At 38.9% G+C, this 18,890-nt stretch overlaps 1 protein-coding gene across 1 annotated transcript in view; it reads right to left on the bottom strand.

Moving 5' to 3' along the window:
* The window catches only part of LGI2 (leucine rich repeat LGI family member 2), a 41,623-nt gene that overhangs the window by 15,675 nt on the left and 7,058 nt on the right, over positions 1 to 18,890 (bottom strand). Inside the window, exons 3-6 of the mRNA XM_020780423.3 lie at positions 17,708 to 17,779; positions 15,223 to 15,294; positions 13,063 to 13,134; positions 2,122 to 2,291 (exon numbers count right to left, since the gene is read on the bottom strand). Coding sequence (XP_020636082.1) covers positions 2,122 to 2,291; positions 13,063 to 13,134; positions 15,223 to 15,294; positions 17,708 to 17,779 — 386 coding nt within the window. The remainder of the gene's footprint in view (positions 1 to 2,121; positions 2,292 to 13,062; positions 13,135 to 15,222; positions 15,295 to 17,707; positions 17,780 to 18,890) is intronic.

Genomic DNA, 18,890 nt, shown 5'->3' with positions numbered 1-18,890 from the left:
ATTCCCCCAAATCACTATAAATAGCCTGTTGTCAGAGTTGAAAGCACATTAGTCTTCCTATGAATCCTGTACTTAAGGCCTGAAGACCATATAAAAAACAAGGCAAGCTAACTGGGAAATTATGTGAAGTGAGGATTATGTGAGATGAGTTAAAGAATTCACTCTTGTGATGATATATTGTTTAAATGTGTTTCTGCCCACCCTTGTCTTCTTTCGGTGCCATAGCAGCATGTGTATTTCCAGAGCCAGGCTATGATTGATCATGTCTTCCCTGCCTCTCCTTAGATTTTGGTACACGGATTAAGGCCACATGCTTTATGATAGGACATTCTGAACTAATTCAGGAATAGATCAACCAATAAGCACCCTGTTTCTGTGATGTGCTGAGAATAAAGAGGTGAGGGCAAGGAAAGCAAAAAAAGAAAAAAAAAAGATTAAGTGATACATCCAGTTTGCTCTGGAGTGGTAGAAGTCAATGGCAAAGGAGGCCGTCTCAGCAATTTGGTGCACAGCATGTATTTTAAAGAATTCCACTTCACACTGCTGGAAAATCACATTTCTATTCTAGAGGTGGGCTGTGAGATTGTCCCTTCACTAATGGCATTGCTCTGCTTTCTCAGCATTTTTATTCTGCTGTTATTTGAAAAATAGAACACATTTTGCTGATTTTATCCCTTTTGAGGCACAGACTGTTTTCCTCCTGTTGCTGTTCAGCTCAAGTATCAGCTGTTTTGCTGGCAAATCTCCAAACCACCTTGCCTTATTGTATCGCCAACAGTGAAGTCCAAAAACCCATCCATCAAATATTACACAAGTTTCAATCTTTTTTCTATCACATGGGGTAAAATAATAATTTTTCTCATTGTTTCTCCTACTTTTTTTGTAATTCGTATAACACTATAAAATAGAGTGATGTTATAATTTACATTTTGTGGACAGACAGCTGAATAGTAACTTCCTTATGGACCCTCCTCCCTGCCCCTGAGTTCATGGCTGGGATGAATCAGGCCATGTCAATTCACAGAAAACAGTCAAGTACACAACCAACAAATGCTCCAGAATGTGAGTTGATTAGATACATTTTGTTTATAGGCAGTTAATACCTTTTGCAAAATTCCTAGGCAATATGTACAGCCACCCCCCAAATGACTAGCCAATACACATACTTTCTACTTAACAATGACCATTTGTGCATTACTTGGAGATTTAAGTATGTTGACAGGGCAATAAACAAACTCCCCTGCTTGTGCTATCAGTGAAGATTCTCCATTTTTTTCTTGTGAATACACACCACTACCAGTACATTTTTCCACTGCTGTCTACTGGACATACAACAATTAATTTATCCATACTGATCAATCACAGGTAATAATAACTTAAATAATTAATGCACACGCAATATATCCACAGCCACAAATGGTTCTGCACCAACAGTTATAAACCCCTTCACACGTTCCTGAGTCCTTTTAATTGATATTATACGTCCCTTCATATTTACTGAGATTTGAAAAATATTCCCACTGAATAATTAATCTTCGTGCATTTTGAATAATATTTCATATTTTGTCTTGAGATCTTATTCTATTAGTAAATCTACCTCTGTCAGCCCTGAACAGCCAGTCTCAGATCTGACAGTTTTGTAAATCTGGAAGGCACAAAATATTTTTGTGTAAAGGCTGATGGTAATGATGTGTTTCAATGGCTTTATGCAAACAGCTTACATCTCCTGCTTTTACATGGGAACACAGCAATGACAATAGTATATTAGGCCAGGAAAAAAGGACATATATAGTTAAGAGAGAACTATGACTTAGCTTAGAGCTCTGCTGGATTTTTTCCCCTCAAAAGCACTATGAAGGAAAATAGTACTTTTTATATTCCATCTACGAGATGGGTTGTTGATGAACAATGGTTAGTCTCTTATCTGTCATCAATATTCATGTAAAGAATAATGTGGTGATTAAAAAAATAGGACAGTGTTTCAATTTTAACAAGACAAAAAGGTCTGGAAAAAGACATTAGCAGACACAAGAAAAAAATACCAGCACTTTTGGCTCCCAGACTGAGGTGGCTCACAGTACCCCTGTTATTTGTTTCAGTAAAATATACTTTAGAGAATACCTGTTGTGGTGCATTCATCGTCAAAACTTGAGACATCATTTAATTTCTTGTCCTGAAATTCCTCTGGGCCAACACACAGGACATCAGAAACAGTAGAATTTGTCATCTTTAACCACAAAAACAACCACTTGGCTTTGCAGTCACACTCAAGCTTATTTCCCCTTAAATCTCTAAAAAGACACATAAAGAAACATATTTTAAAAGGCTGTTGTTAAGTCAAAACCTAAAATTTCTTAAATTTCTTTGATATTCAATTTTAACATTTTTGAACAGTCTAGAACTGACTGTGGTCAAAATATAAGCAGACCAAGCTCTTGTCCCTGTATTTGTACCATTTCTATGACGCGCGGGGGGGGGGGGTAGGTTTGGCTGTGCATATATACATGACAGATGGAACTGAAGTGCTGAACAATGGTGCTCTTCTGAAAAAATTGGGGTGATGTGCACAGCCAAACTCCCTAATTAGCTTTGTTGCCCTCCTCTGAATTTGCTCCAATTTGTTGGCATCTTCTTAAAGTGTGGTGTCCAGAACTGGACACAGTATTCTAGATGAGGCCTAACCAGTGCTGAATAGAGGATACTAGTTCCTCACGGGATTTGGAGACTTCTTAAAATCACATTTGCCTTTTTTGCAGCCACTTCACACCGTTGGCTCATATTCAGCTTGTGATCTATAACAATTCCAAGATCCTTCTCACTTCTAGTATTACTGAGCCAAGTGTCCCACATCTTGTAACTGTGCCTTTGGTTTTCCCCCCTAGGTGTTGAACTTTGCACTTATCCCTGTTAAATTTCATTCTGTTGTTTTCACCCCAGTGCTCAAGACTTTCAAGATCTTTTGGAATTTTATTCCTGTTTCCCAAGGTACAGTATTGGCTATCCCACTCAATTTCGTGTCACTCATAGGTTTGATGAGCATTCCCTGCACTCCCTCATCCAATTCATTAATAAAAGGAGATGTAATATTTATCTCACAAATTTATATAATATCCTTCCTTCAAGGTCAGGATCCTTTCTTCCGCTTATCTCAACTATAGTTTCGTGAGATGGGTTAGACTGAAAAGAGTGACCTTCAAAGAGGGATTTAGGACCAGCGTCCCTGGTCTAAACCCATTACTGTATCCAATATAACAATTACTATGTTCTGAGGTGGTGCTTTATTTGCCAGAGAGTGCAGCAAAAGACAATAGACGAAATCTGCATTTTGTCCCACAAACTAAAGTTGATGTAATCTTTCTCTTTCCTAATGAGTGAAAGTGCCCCAATTCCTTTTCACAAAGCTCAAATAAAACAGCCTTGAGGGCCATAATGAAATCACAGATCATTGACCACTGAGCACTCACTTTTCTTCCAGCATTAACTCAGAGGTCACCAAGTGATACACTTGCAGTACAAGGGTTTCTAAACTCAAAATAGAGTTGTTTTAAAAACAAAACAAAACACACACTGTGCCTGAGCTTCCTTTGTGACTAGAAATCAATTTATATATATTAAAAGTGTGCTGCTTATACAATTTGCATAATTTATTACTGACATATGATTGTGCAAAAAATGTTTCCTGGGAGGAAGGTTACTAGATTATTTTTATGTGTAGTGATCTAGTTATATCATTGTTGTGTGTTTTAGGTTCCTGTGGATTGACAACTGGATCTTCATGTCTTTTCAGGACTTTTCACTAGAAACTCGCAGCCAAATATTTGGCTGGTTCTTTCAAATCAATATGTGATTCCTTACCTCTACTGCTTCTGGCCAAAGTATCTTTATTTTCTGCCTGTTCTTCCCCCCCCCTTCCTCTATGACTTCTAGAGATGCATCAAGTGTTTTTCCCCAGCACATTAGAAAATATATATACAAGAAAGTGTTTGAACTAACTTTCTTTAAGAAATCTCTTGTACTAAAATAGAAATGTAGTCAATTGCCAAATATTTCTGCTGAATATGAGCTGGTACATCTGCTCTTTTACATGAATTGTCCAGTAAGTGCTTAAGTGAGGACTTTTTCTTTTCTGCAATTGTGCAGCTTCAGGAAACATGGATATGACTCAGCACTAGATCCTTGTACCACTTACACTTCAAAACCCTGAGAGAAAACCATCGTAGACCTACAATACAGATTTATGTCACTTTCCCATGTTTTTAAAAACTAAAACACACTCAACAACTGCAGCAAAAGTTGGGAGGGGGGTCAACCCTTTTACTTCCTGCTATTTTTCAATTAAAAATTACCACCATCACCACTTCAGCTAGGTCTCATCGTTTGATCATAAGATATATGGGCTTTATATATCTTCTGCTCAAAGGTGGGGTTGACTGAGGATGATGGAAATTGTAGGCCCAGAACATCTGGAGGACACTCTGGGGGGGAGGCAGCTTCCAAATAATACTGCTTCTGGATTTAAAAGAAGGTGTGGTGAAAAGCCTAAAAGAAATCCGTTTAACATCCTGTTTGCTTCCCAGAGATGGACTGGAAAAAGTGTCAACAGGTTAGGAGTCTCAAAATGTGTCAGGTAGAGACCAGACCTGAAATAAGTTTTAATGGGGAATGTTTTTGCCTCCTAAATACCCAATTTCCCTTTTCTCAGTATTCCCTACTGCTTTTAAATGTTGTGGTTTACACCAATCCTACTAATTTGTATAATTTATTATTCAAATGTATCCACATCCTTTCATGGATAATGTCAATTCAGATTACAACATTGTCATAAAAGCTGAATATCAAGCCAAAAATATTGGAAGACAGAAGAATAGACCTAAACAAATGTCAATTTAAAAATATTATCTGACCAATGGGACAAAAAGCCTGCCATTTAAAATTCTCTACTAACCAGCAAAAGAGAGATGCATTCAAACCCTATAGGACAAGGTATTACACAACTGACATGCAGCTATTAAGAAAGCAATTCTCAATTGTGCTTTCATCAGAGGCAAGTTACAGGAAGAGCCTTTCGACATAATCCAGAGTAGCAGATGGGTTGTATGGGAGGATGCATGCAGCTGCAGGTTCTGTGTACCGTATATTGTCCCATGGGTGGAAGCCCACTGAGTCTGACATAGTTGCAAATGCATTCTGAGACAGCTGAAATATCTGGAGACTCTTCATAGGTAGCCCCATGTAGAGGGGCTTTGTGTTACCATAGCCAGATTTGTCCACCTCAGGAAAGCAGGTATTTGGCACACCTGGCCATCTGTGTATGCCTGCTCAGCAGAAAGTCTCCTTGAGTACAATGATACTTAACTCCCAGATAACCATGTATCCAATTGCAGTCTAATGCCTTGAACACTAATGCCTTAAAATAATCAGCTAAACTACAAGCATTGTTTAAGTAGCCTGCTAAACTACAAACTACCGTATTTTTGCTCCACAAGACGCACTTCCCCCCCAAAAAATGTGGGGGGGAAGTCTGTGCATCTTATGGAGCGAAGGCGGCGATTTCTCCCCTGCTGGCCCCATGGGGGAGCCTCGGAAGGGTCTGCGTGAGCCTTCCAGGATCCTTGCGACGCTCCCCCCCCCACGGGGCCAGCGCAGGTGAAATCGCCAGCTTCTAAGACCTTTTCTGAGCCTTTCAAGCTTCAGAAAAGGTCCTAGAAGCTGGCGATTTCGCCCCCGCTGCCCCCGTGGGGAGTGGGGTGGGGGGAGCCTCGCAAGGGTCCGAGTGAGCCTTCCAGGACCCTTGCGAGGCTCCCCCACCCCCCACGGGGCCAGCGCGGGCGAAATCACCACCTTCTGAGACTCTTTTGAGGCTTGGGAAGCCTCAGAAGAGTCCCAGAAGGTAGTGATTTCGCCCCCTCTGACCCCAGGGGGGCAGGGTGAATCTCTAAAGGGTCCTGGAACACACCCTAGGACCCTTTGGAAGCTCACCCTGCCCCCCCACTGGGCCAGAGGGGGCAAAACCGCCACCTTCTGGGACTCTTTTGAGGCTTGGGAAGCTTCAGAAGAGTCCCAGAAGGTGGCGATTTCACCCCCTCTGGCCTCCGGGGGGGGGCTGGGTGAGCCTCCAAAGGGTCCTAGGGTGTGTTCCATAAGACAAACCTCTCCATAAGGCTCACCAATTTTTAGGAGAAGAAAACAGATTATTTTTTCCTGTTTTCTTCTCCTAAAAATTTGGTGCACCTTATGGAGAGGTGCGTCTTATGGAGCGAAAAATACGGTAACAGCCTTTCACAACCAGACTTGGCAGGTAACATCTAAACATTTGAAATGAAGTTTCTAATTTTACCCAAACTTAAAACTGTACCAACTTTGATTTCAGCTATACTCAACAATCATCCTATTAAAACACATTTAGCTTAAAACTTTACAGTCTCTAATGTAAACCCAACTCTGAATGCATTGTAATTACATCTAAAGGAATAAACGGATATTAAGTGTGGTGTAGCAAACAGCGATGGACTAGGGCTCAGGAGTCCTGTCTTGAATCCCCTATTGGCTATGGAAACCCATGGAGCAGGGAGTGGAGCTGGTAAAACTTCTTCTTAAACATTTTCCCATGAAAACCTTATCTGATGACACATAACGAAGAAACAGTACTTCACATTATTTCTCATGCAGCTATTCATTTCTTAGCAGAAGCTGCTCTGGAAATTTAGTGTGAAAGGTAGTATAAATTAGAATAGAGAGTTTGTTGTATTGAAGTCCAGCTGAAATTAACGGAATTACTATGCAGCCTTACATGTACCTAATTATTCAGATGTAAGTCAGATTGTACCCAATAGGGTACAGTTCAAGCTATATAAATAGGGTTGCAACAGGAAATGCACTTAAGCATAAATCTCTCTTCTTACACGTAAACCAAAGAGAGATGTGCAAAAATGATGGAAGGAGAGGGCTTAGGAAAAGCAAAACACATGAAACTGAGTCTGTCGTGTTTTGAACAAATCCCTAGAAGGCAAGTTTTCTCTGGAAAAGACAATAATGCTAAGAAAATTTGAAGGCAGTAGGAAAAGAAGAAGACCAAATATGAGTTGGATTGAGTCCATAAAGGAAGTCACAGCCTTGAGCTGACAAGAGCTAAGCAGGGCTGTTGAGGGCAGGACATTTTGGAGGCCACTCATTCATAGAGTTGCTGTAAATCAAAGCTGACTTGATGGCACATAACAGAAACATCAGCATATGGAACCCAAAATATACTGGAAATTCTTTACATTAAAAAACAAATACCCTGCAACTGCCAGCAGCTCGGAACCTGGATGTGTGCATCATGCTCTTGCCTGCCTCTCAACATTAATAGTCAAGAATGTTGTGCAGGCACACACTCACAGCCTTCTAGGACTGGGACTTTGGCTGAACAAAAGCAAGCACCCTGCTTTAGGTGCACCACAAAAGATCCCTATGCCCTCCATCACCTTTCCCACATTGTGTTTTTTTTTAATGTGACAGGGAATACTGCTGGATCTTGGAAAGCAAAATATTCTGCAAGACCAGATCCTCTTAATAGCAAGGTCTATTGCCACGATAGTTCAAATGAGGAGCTAAGTAGAGAGGCTGTAACATCTCTCTCAATGTAGTTAGGAAATATGGGTGACACAGAGAAAGAGGGAGGAGACAACTTCTTGTTGCTCACTCTTTCTTCCACCACCCCCCATGGACATGAAAGCTTACAAGAAGAAGAAGAAGAAGAAGAAGAAGAAGAAGAAGAAGAAGAAGAAGAAGAAGAAGAAGAAGAAGAAGAAGAAGAAGAAGAAGAAGAAGCTTGCAACAACAACAACAACCACCACCACCCTAATCCCAACAGGCCTTGCTGAGGTGGAGGGGCTTGCGTACTTCAATGAGATTGAGAGTTATGCTACTGGTAGTGTCACTTAGAAACGTCTCCCAAGCTAGACAGGTCTCAGCTGAGAAACCAGACCAACTTTTTCCACCAATCATTAATTATGATGAGAGGGAATAAACAAAAATCCATATTGGACCTATCATTTCCCGGGTCTTCAAGGACCACGTCAGATGCTGTAGCCCCTGGGCATCTGGTAACAAATGGGCTACAGGGCTCAGCAGACACTGTTGAAGAACCAGGCTGCTGCAAAGCTACTGGAACAATGTAAACGCAAAACCTGGACTTCCACCGAAAACCGAGAAATCATGAAATGCTGTTACAAGGCAAACCCAACAGCCTGTGGTTTTCAAAAAGGAATGTTGGGAATTTGGAAAAGAAAACACCCAAATAGTGACATAATGAAACAATGATTAATGGACCAGAGAAAGTTCAACATCCAGAGCGAAGTGTTTTCAGAAACAGAATTACAAGAACTAGAAAAAATAGCAAAAGAAAAATCAACATAGCACAATGCTGGAAGACAAATCGAGGTAGAGGTAGATGCAACAGTGGAACAATACATATTAATAAAGGAACATCTTATGGAACAACCCAGAAATTACGAGTTGTCAGAACAGCAGGCATCACTGAGGGAAAATTAAGTAACCTATATGAACCAAAACACAGAAAGGCAAAGGTTCCCCTGCTCATGTATAGCACTGCTACAATAATAACCATGGAACTTGGTTAAAAGCTAAAAAATAAAATAAAATAAAAATAAAACTGACTCTCCAAAATAGAAAATTTAGGCTGGGGGAAAAATTATGTGCAGACATTAGCAACTTAAAACACTTGAAAGTTTCAGAACTTAAAAACTAAAAAGTAAAAGCCAGAGTATGCAAAATATACAACCTAGAAAGGAAAACAATTGTTGAAATTAAAACAACAGGTAACAGCTATAGCAAAGAAAATTTAAAGATTAGAAGAATTTGAAATAATACAGTATAGGGAAAACATGCAATATAGAGAAAACACACAATTTCAAAATAACCAACGATTATTCTATAAACTATTAGGAGAAAATGGTGAGCAAAAAAAAAAAATGGTCCAATGATCTAAATTTTTAGAAAGAAATTTGGGAAAGCCTAACCAGACATAACATAAACACCTCATGTATTAAAGACATTTGTAAAGAAATTCAAGGAAAACATATGGATGATGTTGTAATAACAACTGAAATAATTAAGAGGGAAGTAACACTGTGAACTCACAAAGAGTCATATATGATTTAACGACTAAACAACAACAACAGAACACTGTGAAAAAAAGGAGTGCACCTGGTCCAGATGAACTGCATGAATTGCAGATGAATTTGGTTAAAACATTTAACAAGTTTCCATAGAATCTTAGAAAAGTGAAGTTGGAAGGGGTCTACAAGGCCATCAAGTCCAACCTCCTGCTCAGTGCAAGAACAGAATCAAAGCATATCTGGCAGGTGATTATCTATGTTTTTCTTGAATGCCTCCAGTGTTGGAGCACTCACCAACTCCCAAGGTAACTGGTTCCACTGTCGTACAGCTCTAATAGTTAGGATGTTTCTCCTGATATTCAACCGAAATCTGGCTTCCTTTAACTTGAGTCCATTGTTGCGTGTCCTGCACTCTGGGATGATCGAGAACAGATCTTTCCCCTTCTCTGTATGACAGCCTTTCCATCAACATACAGGAGAGCAATTTAATCACTTACTTCAAAATTCTACAACTGAAGATTGGAAGACAACAGGCTGCATCTTTCTGATAATAAAATATCATCAAAAGGGCAATGAACCCACTATTATTGACCAATTACATGCCTTCTAATAATGTTAAAGCTCCTCACAGGAGTACTGATAAGATCAATATATAATTATTTAATTGAAAACTCCCTATATCCAACTGAGCAGAAAGGGACCTTTAAAAAGACAAGAGCCACAAAAGATCAGCTGCTTTTTGATCAAATGATACTAAAGAATGGGAAAAGACAAAAAAAAAATCTTAGCATGGCCTGGATAGACTATGAAAAGCTATTTAATTCATTGCTTCACAGCTAGATTAGTGTTTAGGATTTGTAAAATTATTCAGAAGTTTCTCAAGAAAAACATGGAAAAATGGGCAACTGTCTTAATGTCCTATAGTGAAGAAATTGGCAAAGTTATCATCAAAAAAAGGATTGTCTGTCTGCTTGCTTGTTTGTTTTTAACCTGCCTTTCTCCTTGCAAAGGACCCAAGACAGCTTACAACAGTTTCAAGGGAAGTTCAGTTTCAACCATTCCAAGGGGATTCTTTGTCAGCACTGCTGTTTAACATCTCACTCATGTCAATAATTTTAAATAAAACTGGGCTATCATATTTCAGAACAAGCAGGAAAACCTAATCACCTGTTATACATGGAAGACCTATATGCAAAAAGTTCCACAGAGGTAGAATCACTACTAAACACAGTGTGAATATTTAGTGAAGATAACTGAATGAAATTTGGAAATAACAAATGTGCAGCTCTGTCTATACACTGTCTATACACTGTGGCAAGATCCAAAAAGTAGATGGAATAGAGTTTTAAAAGGTGGTACTATAAAATCACTCTCAAATGATGAAAATTATAAATACCTTGCAATACTAGAAGCAGGAAACATCCCCCACACAAAAATTAAAGAACCAACAGAAAGGGAATATATCAAAACACTGCAGAAATTCTTAAAATCAAAATTAAATGGTGGAAATACAATCAAAGCCATAAACACATGTGCAGTTCCAGATGGAATAATAGATTGGACCCAAAACAAATTAGAAGAATTGGATCAAAAAACATGTATCACACATGACATCCAAAAAGTGAAGTAGACAGATTATACCGTATTTTTCTGTGTATAAAATGACACTTTTTACTTAAATAATTAGACAAAAAATTGTGTGTTGTTTTATACACAGAAGATAGCCGTTTCCCCTGCCTTTTGCGAAGCCACAGGGTGCAATCGTGTCACCCTTTCACAGCTGCATTACCCACTTCCTAAGAACGCAGGCATGAAGTAGCCATGAAAGGGCTTCAGGATCAAAAGGGTGCCATTGTGCAAATTTTCTAATTTGGGGGTTAGAAAAAGGGGGGTTGTCTTATACATTGGGTCATCTTATAAATGGAAAAATACAGTATTTACCACAAAAAACCAGAGGCCATGGATTATTGCAAATACAACAGGTAGTACAGGAGGAAAAATGAAGCCTAAATGATTATATTAGTACAAGTAGAGAAAAATTACTGAAGGCAGTGAAAATGGAGAATATTTTGAAAACAACAGAAACAAAAGGCTCAAAATGAGAAACAAGTTTGAAAGTAAATTAAACAGTTGGAAAAAATAAACCACTACATGGACAACACCTGAGAAATATTGATGGAAAGCATAATCATAATTCAACATTGGCATGGCTAAAGCTGGGGAACCTTAAGAAAGTAACCAAAGGCTTGATTTTTACTGCACAAGAACAAGCACTCCAAACCAATGTGATGAACGCTAAGATTCAAGGAATTAATGCTAACAGTAAATGTTGACTCTAACAAGAAAAAGATGAAACTGTCACACCTCATCTGCAAATATCCAAAGACTGCACAAACGGATTGCAAAATTAGGCATGATAGATTGGCAAAATTAGTACACTGTCTTTATGCAAAAAATATAACTTGCCAGCCTCCAAAAACCCATGGGAACATCAGGTAGAAAAGGTGTCAGAAAATGAGGGAGTCAAGATCTTGTGGGATTTCCAGATCCAAACACTACCTTGAACATAGCACACCAGACATAGTAGTAATAGAACGAAGAAATGTCTGGATCATTGACATTGCAATTCCAGGGGACGCCAGAGTTGAAAATAAAGAATTGGAAAAACTAACAAAATACAGAGATCTGGCAACTGAAACATCTCTCTTGTGGATGAAACACACTTGGGAACAATACCTAGAAATTTCACACAGTATTATAAGCAGTTGCAGATCTCAGAAATAACACCATCAGAGCTAGAAAAAACTGCAGTATTGGGAACAGCATACTTACTGTGTCAATATTTAACTTAAGTTTTTGGTTAAAACTTGTATCTATTATGTAATACCAATGTTTTTTATAATTTTGATTGACTGTGCCTGGCATTTTTTAATAGTAATAATAGTAAGCGACTACTAGCCTTCAAAAGATGATTAAAAAGAGAGAGATCCAAACCTCATAAGCCAAGGTACTCCACAGATTATATGCAGGCATTGAAAAAGCCTGAAATGTTATCACAGCCATTTATGATTCCACCAGGAGGAAGCTGGCGGGCTTGTATGGGATGAGGCAGTGCTTAAGGTAATTATCCCCACACACTTTGAACGGTGTCTGGAAACAAACAGGCTTTCACTCATGCTATTTAGTCGGGAGATATGCTGTTCAGTGGAACAAGTTCATACATTTAACTCTGAGTTCTTATATTTTGAATAATTAGGCACTGACATATCTGTACATGGGAAGTCTTGATATCTAAATTTATGTGGAAAATTGTAACTGAAAAGCAGGTGCCAATTAAACCCAAACATTAGATGAAGCATTAACAATTAATTTCCGTACGCTAGATTCAGAATATATTTAGAAGAGACAAAGAGCAAATAATTTTTATTTAATTACCTATCCAGTTCATATCCCAGTTTTCTAGCACAAATTGGACTCATGTTGGTTGACGTTCTTTGCTCTCAAATCAGAATGGACTGATAGCGATCCTAATACGGTTTTCAAGGTAAGTTAGATATTTAAGGAGTGATTTTACCAGTTCCATCCTCCCAGCAAGATTCCAGCTGATTTGACTCACGTTAGTCACAATTTATTTGTCCAACACATTACAATGGATCTACTCTGAGTATAAGTTGGGGTCTAAAACCACCTTTAGTATTAGTATTATAACTAGTTTTAATGTAACATGTTAATGTAGATTTTTTTTTTAAAAAAATGCAAGTTTTGCACTTTAAAGACGAAGGACAGAAGCTGCCAGAATACAATCATCAACGGAGACATTAATTTTTCACATGGTTTAAAGGGGAGACTGAAATTCAAATTCAAATTTGAAACTCACTTTCTGAAACCCATGGGAAAAATAACAAGCTTTCAATGATAATACAAATGGTTTGGTTTTACTTACAGTTCAATCAGAGAATCTAAATCAGCAAAAACATCCCTTGGCAGAGTTTTGATCTGGTTATTGGCCAAGGAACTGGAAAAGAAAAGTTAAGTGTTTAAAATATTTGAAGAGATGATAATAACTAAATAGAACATCACTTAGCTAATGTTAACTCTTGGATGTTTCCCAATTCCCAGTGTTAACAATGAATAAATAAACAAAGCCTTTCAAAGTGGCAATCCATAACACTCTGATTTAGTTCAAAAGGAAGGAAAGTCACACTGTTTTTATTCTTTAGGATAAAAAATTCATATACTAAGGAGTGTATATAGAATTACATATCTTAAGATATAAACTCACTGAGTTTATGCATTTGCCCCCTTTTAGCTAGATGTACATCCTTTCTGACAGAATCAAGATCAAGAATAGCCAGTCTCTCTTGTTTTCATGATGCATTTGTATGCATTATACATATGAAAGGACAGGTAAAGATGAACACCTTCCTGAAGCACAGTGGTGAATTTCTGTGAGTAGGCATGTCTGTGGCAAGATAAAGTTCAAACATAGGTATTATTACTTGATGACTGTGTGTTGGTCGGGCATTCCCACAATCCAGAGGGCAACAGTTGCAACATTGGCAGTATTTTGCGTGAGAACACAGAGCAGAAAGACCCAAATGGACCTAAGTGAATGTGCCTTCAGCTCACTGTGTGTGTGTGTGTGTGTGTGTGTGTTTTAAGGAAGCTAGTGAGAGCTACAAAGACAGTGTTTGGAACACTGGGAAAGTGTTTGGCGGGAAAGAGGCCAAAAACAAGCTGAGCTCCTTCCTGAGCATTGTTTAGACTAATGGCTGTGAACAGGGGCTAGTAATCATGTTATTCCAACTTCCATCTCCAAAGCCAGCCTCACTGTTCAGCATAAGGGCTGCAAGGGCCCATCGTAGTGTGCCTTTCCTGGCAGTGCCAGAGTGCATGGCTTGCAGAATGCAGTAACAACTGCGGACTTTTTTGTGCTAATCTGAGATCCAGCCTCACAGATAGGCATTGGAAACTGGCAACCCTGCATGTGTTAATAAGGATGAAAATCAATACTGGATATAAGCATTTTATAATGCAGTAATTTAAACGTTATCACTCAGCACAGAAGTAGGCTGTAAGTCTTGGCTGTAAGTCTGAAACTATATACTTCTGAGAGGGCCACTCTTATGCCCAGATTCTTAGGCTGAATTCAGTTTTTGTGGTCTTCAAGCATTGCAGACACCATAGTCCCCCAAAGTATTCACCCATCCTTCCCCCACAGGTTCCTCTTGCAACTTCTTACTGGTAAGAAAAGGGAGGACAAATAAGTCATCAGAGGGCAGCAGATAGCAATACTGTATACCTTCATCATGGTGGAGTATGCAAATAAAGCTAACCAAAACCAATTTCAGGGGCTCTGAGTGACTGCTTACAAGTCCCCCCTTCCCTCACTACTGTTGCAACGACTCCAGAAGTTCCCTAGTGATGCCTGCTGCTAATTGTCAGGTTTAACTCAGACTTTTACAAAACCGAGAAATCCAAAAAGTCTATTCCCCACTTTACAAACAAATAAACCTGTTCATGCTATGGTGATTTGCAACAATGGCCTAAATCAAGATGTTAGTCCCTAATAATCCATGCAAATGTGGACTTAGTGATTTCTGGTTGATTCCATGGCTAACCCCTCATTGTGCCAAACAACTGGATTTAGTCAAGGTGATTTTGTCATATGGAAAAAAATAAAAAAACCTTAGTGGTTTTTGAAGCAGATGCCTTGAATACACTATGTTCACACACACACACCAGCTCAATGTTCATTTAATTCTTTATTTATTCAATTTCAATTCAATTTAGCTCTACTTTCATGCAATAAGGAGGCCCAAGTTGTTTATTACTTCATGAAACCAAGGGACTCAAGGAAACTAGATTCCAGACTTTTGCCCTATACTACTGTGTACATAGGGCAGCTCAAAAGATTTTACCTGCTGAGACAGACAGTTTGATCTTATTTCAGCACCAGTGAAAAGACAGCAGCTTCTGCTGCACTTGGGGGGCAGGACGAAAGCTTAGAAGAACACAGAGCAGGTCACATGGTACCTATTGCTCTAGATACATCATTTTAAAGCAAGACAGAAATAATACAAATTAATATTAAAACACTTACAGATGTGTCAAGTCTCGGAGGCCACGAAATGCATTTCTTGATATGGTTTCTATTTTGTTTCCTTCAATAAACCTACAGAGAAAGATTTTACTTTTTTAAAATTGGGAAGGACAGGTCTTAGTGCTAGATAATAGCTTGTTTTCTAGTCTTAAGGGTCCACTGTGATTTGATGGGACAGAAGCCTCTTATCAACCTGCAAGTGACACATGAGACAAACATCACCACTAAACAATGCAGGAGCCCCCCTGCAAACTTCATAACTTGGGAGGTTTTTATATCAGGCTGCAAATATGCTTACAACACTTTTGATTTAACAGCTGCTCTCACAAGATGAGCATATTTTGCTGGACTGATGGCCAAAATTGTTCATTCAATCTGCATTCACAATATGTTGACCTAATGAATGCCCCCCCCCCCAGTTTCACAAGGCAGATCTGACCAGTTTCATGTTGTGAACATTTTATGCTGCTGAAAGAAAAAAATGTAAACATACATTTTGAAGAATCACTAGATGCAAAAGAATGTGCAGCAATTAGGAATTCAAAGCATCTGGGCTACAACGATCAAGTTACTTGAAATATTTATGTTCTTCCTCTTTTTGAGTTCATGGTATCAGTCCATATAACAGCTATTAAAAGCAGTATTGAAACAAATTTAGGGAACAATTCAGTCAAAGTTAAGCATACTTATAGTCCCCCAATGTAAGTTAGAGATATTTAAACATGTGCTTAATATTTCTACTGAAAGCAAAAGGATTTCATTTCAAATTACTTGCTTAAACATTTTTACCCCACTTTTCCTTATCAAACACAAAGCAGTTTGCAAATAAAGTTTTTTTAAAAAAAAAGCCTTAAAACACAGTAAAGATAGGAAAATTATAAACATTCATTTGATGTATTAAAATCAAGGGTGGGATAAAAATTCTAAAATAATCAATGAATCAAGAAGAGGCATATACACGGGAAGATTATGATTTAAGAGTTAAAATATATATTGGGGGAAAAAAATCAGTGATCAATCAGAAGCCATCTAGGGCCTAGGCCATTTGCCAGAAGGCACTGCTTCTAAGACACTGCAGACATGAACATAATAAGGCATAAAAATAGATGGGAACACATAACAGCTCAGAATATGTTTTCTCTTCTTTTTGTAAGAATCTGAGCACCATGGAACAGTAATATTAAGGACATTAGCGGTTGCTCTAATCTTTATTTGCACATTCTTACATTAATCCTATTTCACTAAAGTAAAACACATCAATCAGGATGCAAAGAGCATGTGACTTGAGTCGGGAAAAACTAATGCCTTTTACACTGAAATTCTTCACTTTTAATGAACCCTCCCTTCAATTAACTTACTATAATTGAGCTTTTCAATATGATTAGCAGCACAATTTATAAGAATGAAATATTTTCATATTGATATATAATATAATCGCAGCAGGAATGAGATCACAAATTTAACACCAGCTCTTAATCATCAGCACACTGGCTAGAATCCAAAGAGCTCCTTTAGGCCTGCCCAGAGGCACAATTATGCCCAGCAGGATATTTAAAATTTGCTTTAAGCAGCAGCCACCAACCCACCCCATGCCATAACACAATCTGCTTTTGAAAAATGCCCTCAGTTTTAAAAGTAGTTTCCAGTGTGGCTTGAATGAATCATTAGCAGCAGAGAGACTGCAGTTTAAGAAGGCCAGTTCAAAGCCTTCTTTGGAGTGTGGAACTAGCACTGCGGTAATTTGAACTGCACCCTTTAATTTTAGGGTGCTTTCATACACAGGGGGGCTTAGCACTGCCAATAAAAATATATCTATTCAGTCTTCTTCTGTGGAGATTCTTTTTGCAATGAAAAAATGGGCAGAAAATGCATTGGGAAAGAATGGATACAAATCAAAGCCAATGTCTGAATGCCCTTCCTGGTTAAAATGCCAGGGCAAAATTTCAGGCAGGGAAAATGCAGAATAAATGCCTCATCTGGAAGCATCCCAACATATAAAACTATCCTAGACCATTAAAAATGTGTTTTTAAATAATCTGCAACTTCTCCAGTTCTATAAAAGCCTTCTGTGTAGATGGCCACTTTGCAATTCATAACTTGCAGAAAAAAGCAGAAAGCCATGACTGCATTTCAGCTTTCCACTTAGAGTTGCAAGCTTTGTACTTACAGTTGCCCCCTGGCTACACACACATGAGTTCTTCTTGTACATCTGGACCCCAGGCATCTTTTGTTGGAGAACTGCACTTGTTCATAATTCACACATTAAACTTGTAATGTAAAATGGAAATCTGTATCCTTCAAACAGCCATTTGCTCCCATGGGTTGCAACATGCCGTGTTGTGGAAAAAAAGAACTTGAACTCTGTGGTGGCTGTGGAGTGAGGAGATTTCTCCTCAAGGTCAATGGGCTTGATAGGAAAAAAGTCATTTATCTCTGAAAGCTTAACATAATACAAATGCATAGAGACACACACAATTTGACTTACAGGTATTCTAGATGGAAAAGACCACCAAAGGCATCATCTGCTATGACAGTGAATGAGTTTGAATTCAGAAGTCTAAAAATGAAGAGAAGAAATAATCAAAATATGTTACTCATCAAATTATGGCATTGTAAAGGAATTCTCAATTTGTCAAGTGAATTTCTTGACAATACACAAGAACAACTCAGAAAAAGTAAGAGATTGGCCCCAAGGACGTTAGGAGAGTATTCACAGCTCCTTTACCACAGAACTGAGCACACAACACAATTTGTTCTATTAGCAAAGTTCCACAGTATTCCTACACATACTGTAGACCTATTGAATCAATGAGGATTTGGTGATTCAATGGGCCTACTCTAACTGCAACTTATTTTAGCACAGTAAGTCACAGCTAGAGTAAGTTCATATGAATCAATCGAACTTATGGAGGAGTTGACTCACTAAATCCCCATTGATTTAATGGACCTACTCTACGTCCTGGACGAGATTATCTAGATCCATTTTGATCGGTCTTCAGGCCTAGTTATGGGATGGAGACTGTTTTGGTCACTGTGGTGAATGACCTCCAGTAGGAACTGGAAAGAGGGAGTGTGTCCCTCTTGGTTCTGTTGGATCTCTCAGTGGCCTTCAGACCATCAGCCATGGTATCCTTCTGGATCATCTCTCTGACAACAAATTCTCTCTCTCTTGTCCATCTAAATCCAAGGAAGCTGTTTAAGTTCTAGATTGATGTCTTCTCTCTCTCTCTCTCTCTCTCTCTCTCTCTCTCTCTCTCTCTCTCTGAAAACACAGGTGTGCAGATTTGTCTCTGAGCCTGGATGCCCAGGTTTCAGCAGTGGCCAGGAGTTCATCTGCACAGTTAAAATTACTGCACCAGTAGTGCAAAATTAGCGCCTTTCCCTAGAGATGTCCAATCTGGCCACAGTGACATGTGCCTTATTTCCATGGTTGTTCCCAGTTCATGGGTTGGGAACCCTCAAGTGGGTTGCAAAATGTTTTCTGGAGAGTCACTGCGGTTATCTAAGACTGTGCTCACAGGAGAGAGCAGCCAGTGGCGGCGGCAGCAGCAGCAAAGGTTCTCCCTCAGGGCCTATTGCCTCCTCCATGGGAGCAGCCTCAACAAAGCAGCAAGCAGAAACGGTACCAGCATCTGCCCGCCAGAGAAGGAGGAGGTGGCAACAGCTGG

This window comes from Pogona vitticeps, chromosome 5 (genome assembly GCF_051106095.1).
Source record: "Pogona vitticeps strain Pit_001003342236 chromosome 5, PviZW2.1, whole genome shotgun sequence".
Lineage (NCBI taxonomy): Eukaryota > Metazoa > Chordata > Lepidosauria > Squamata > Agamidae > Pogona > Pogona vitticeps.
This window is presented reverse-complemented; position numbering and strand designations above follow the sequence as displayed.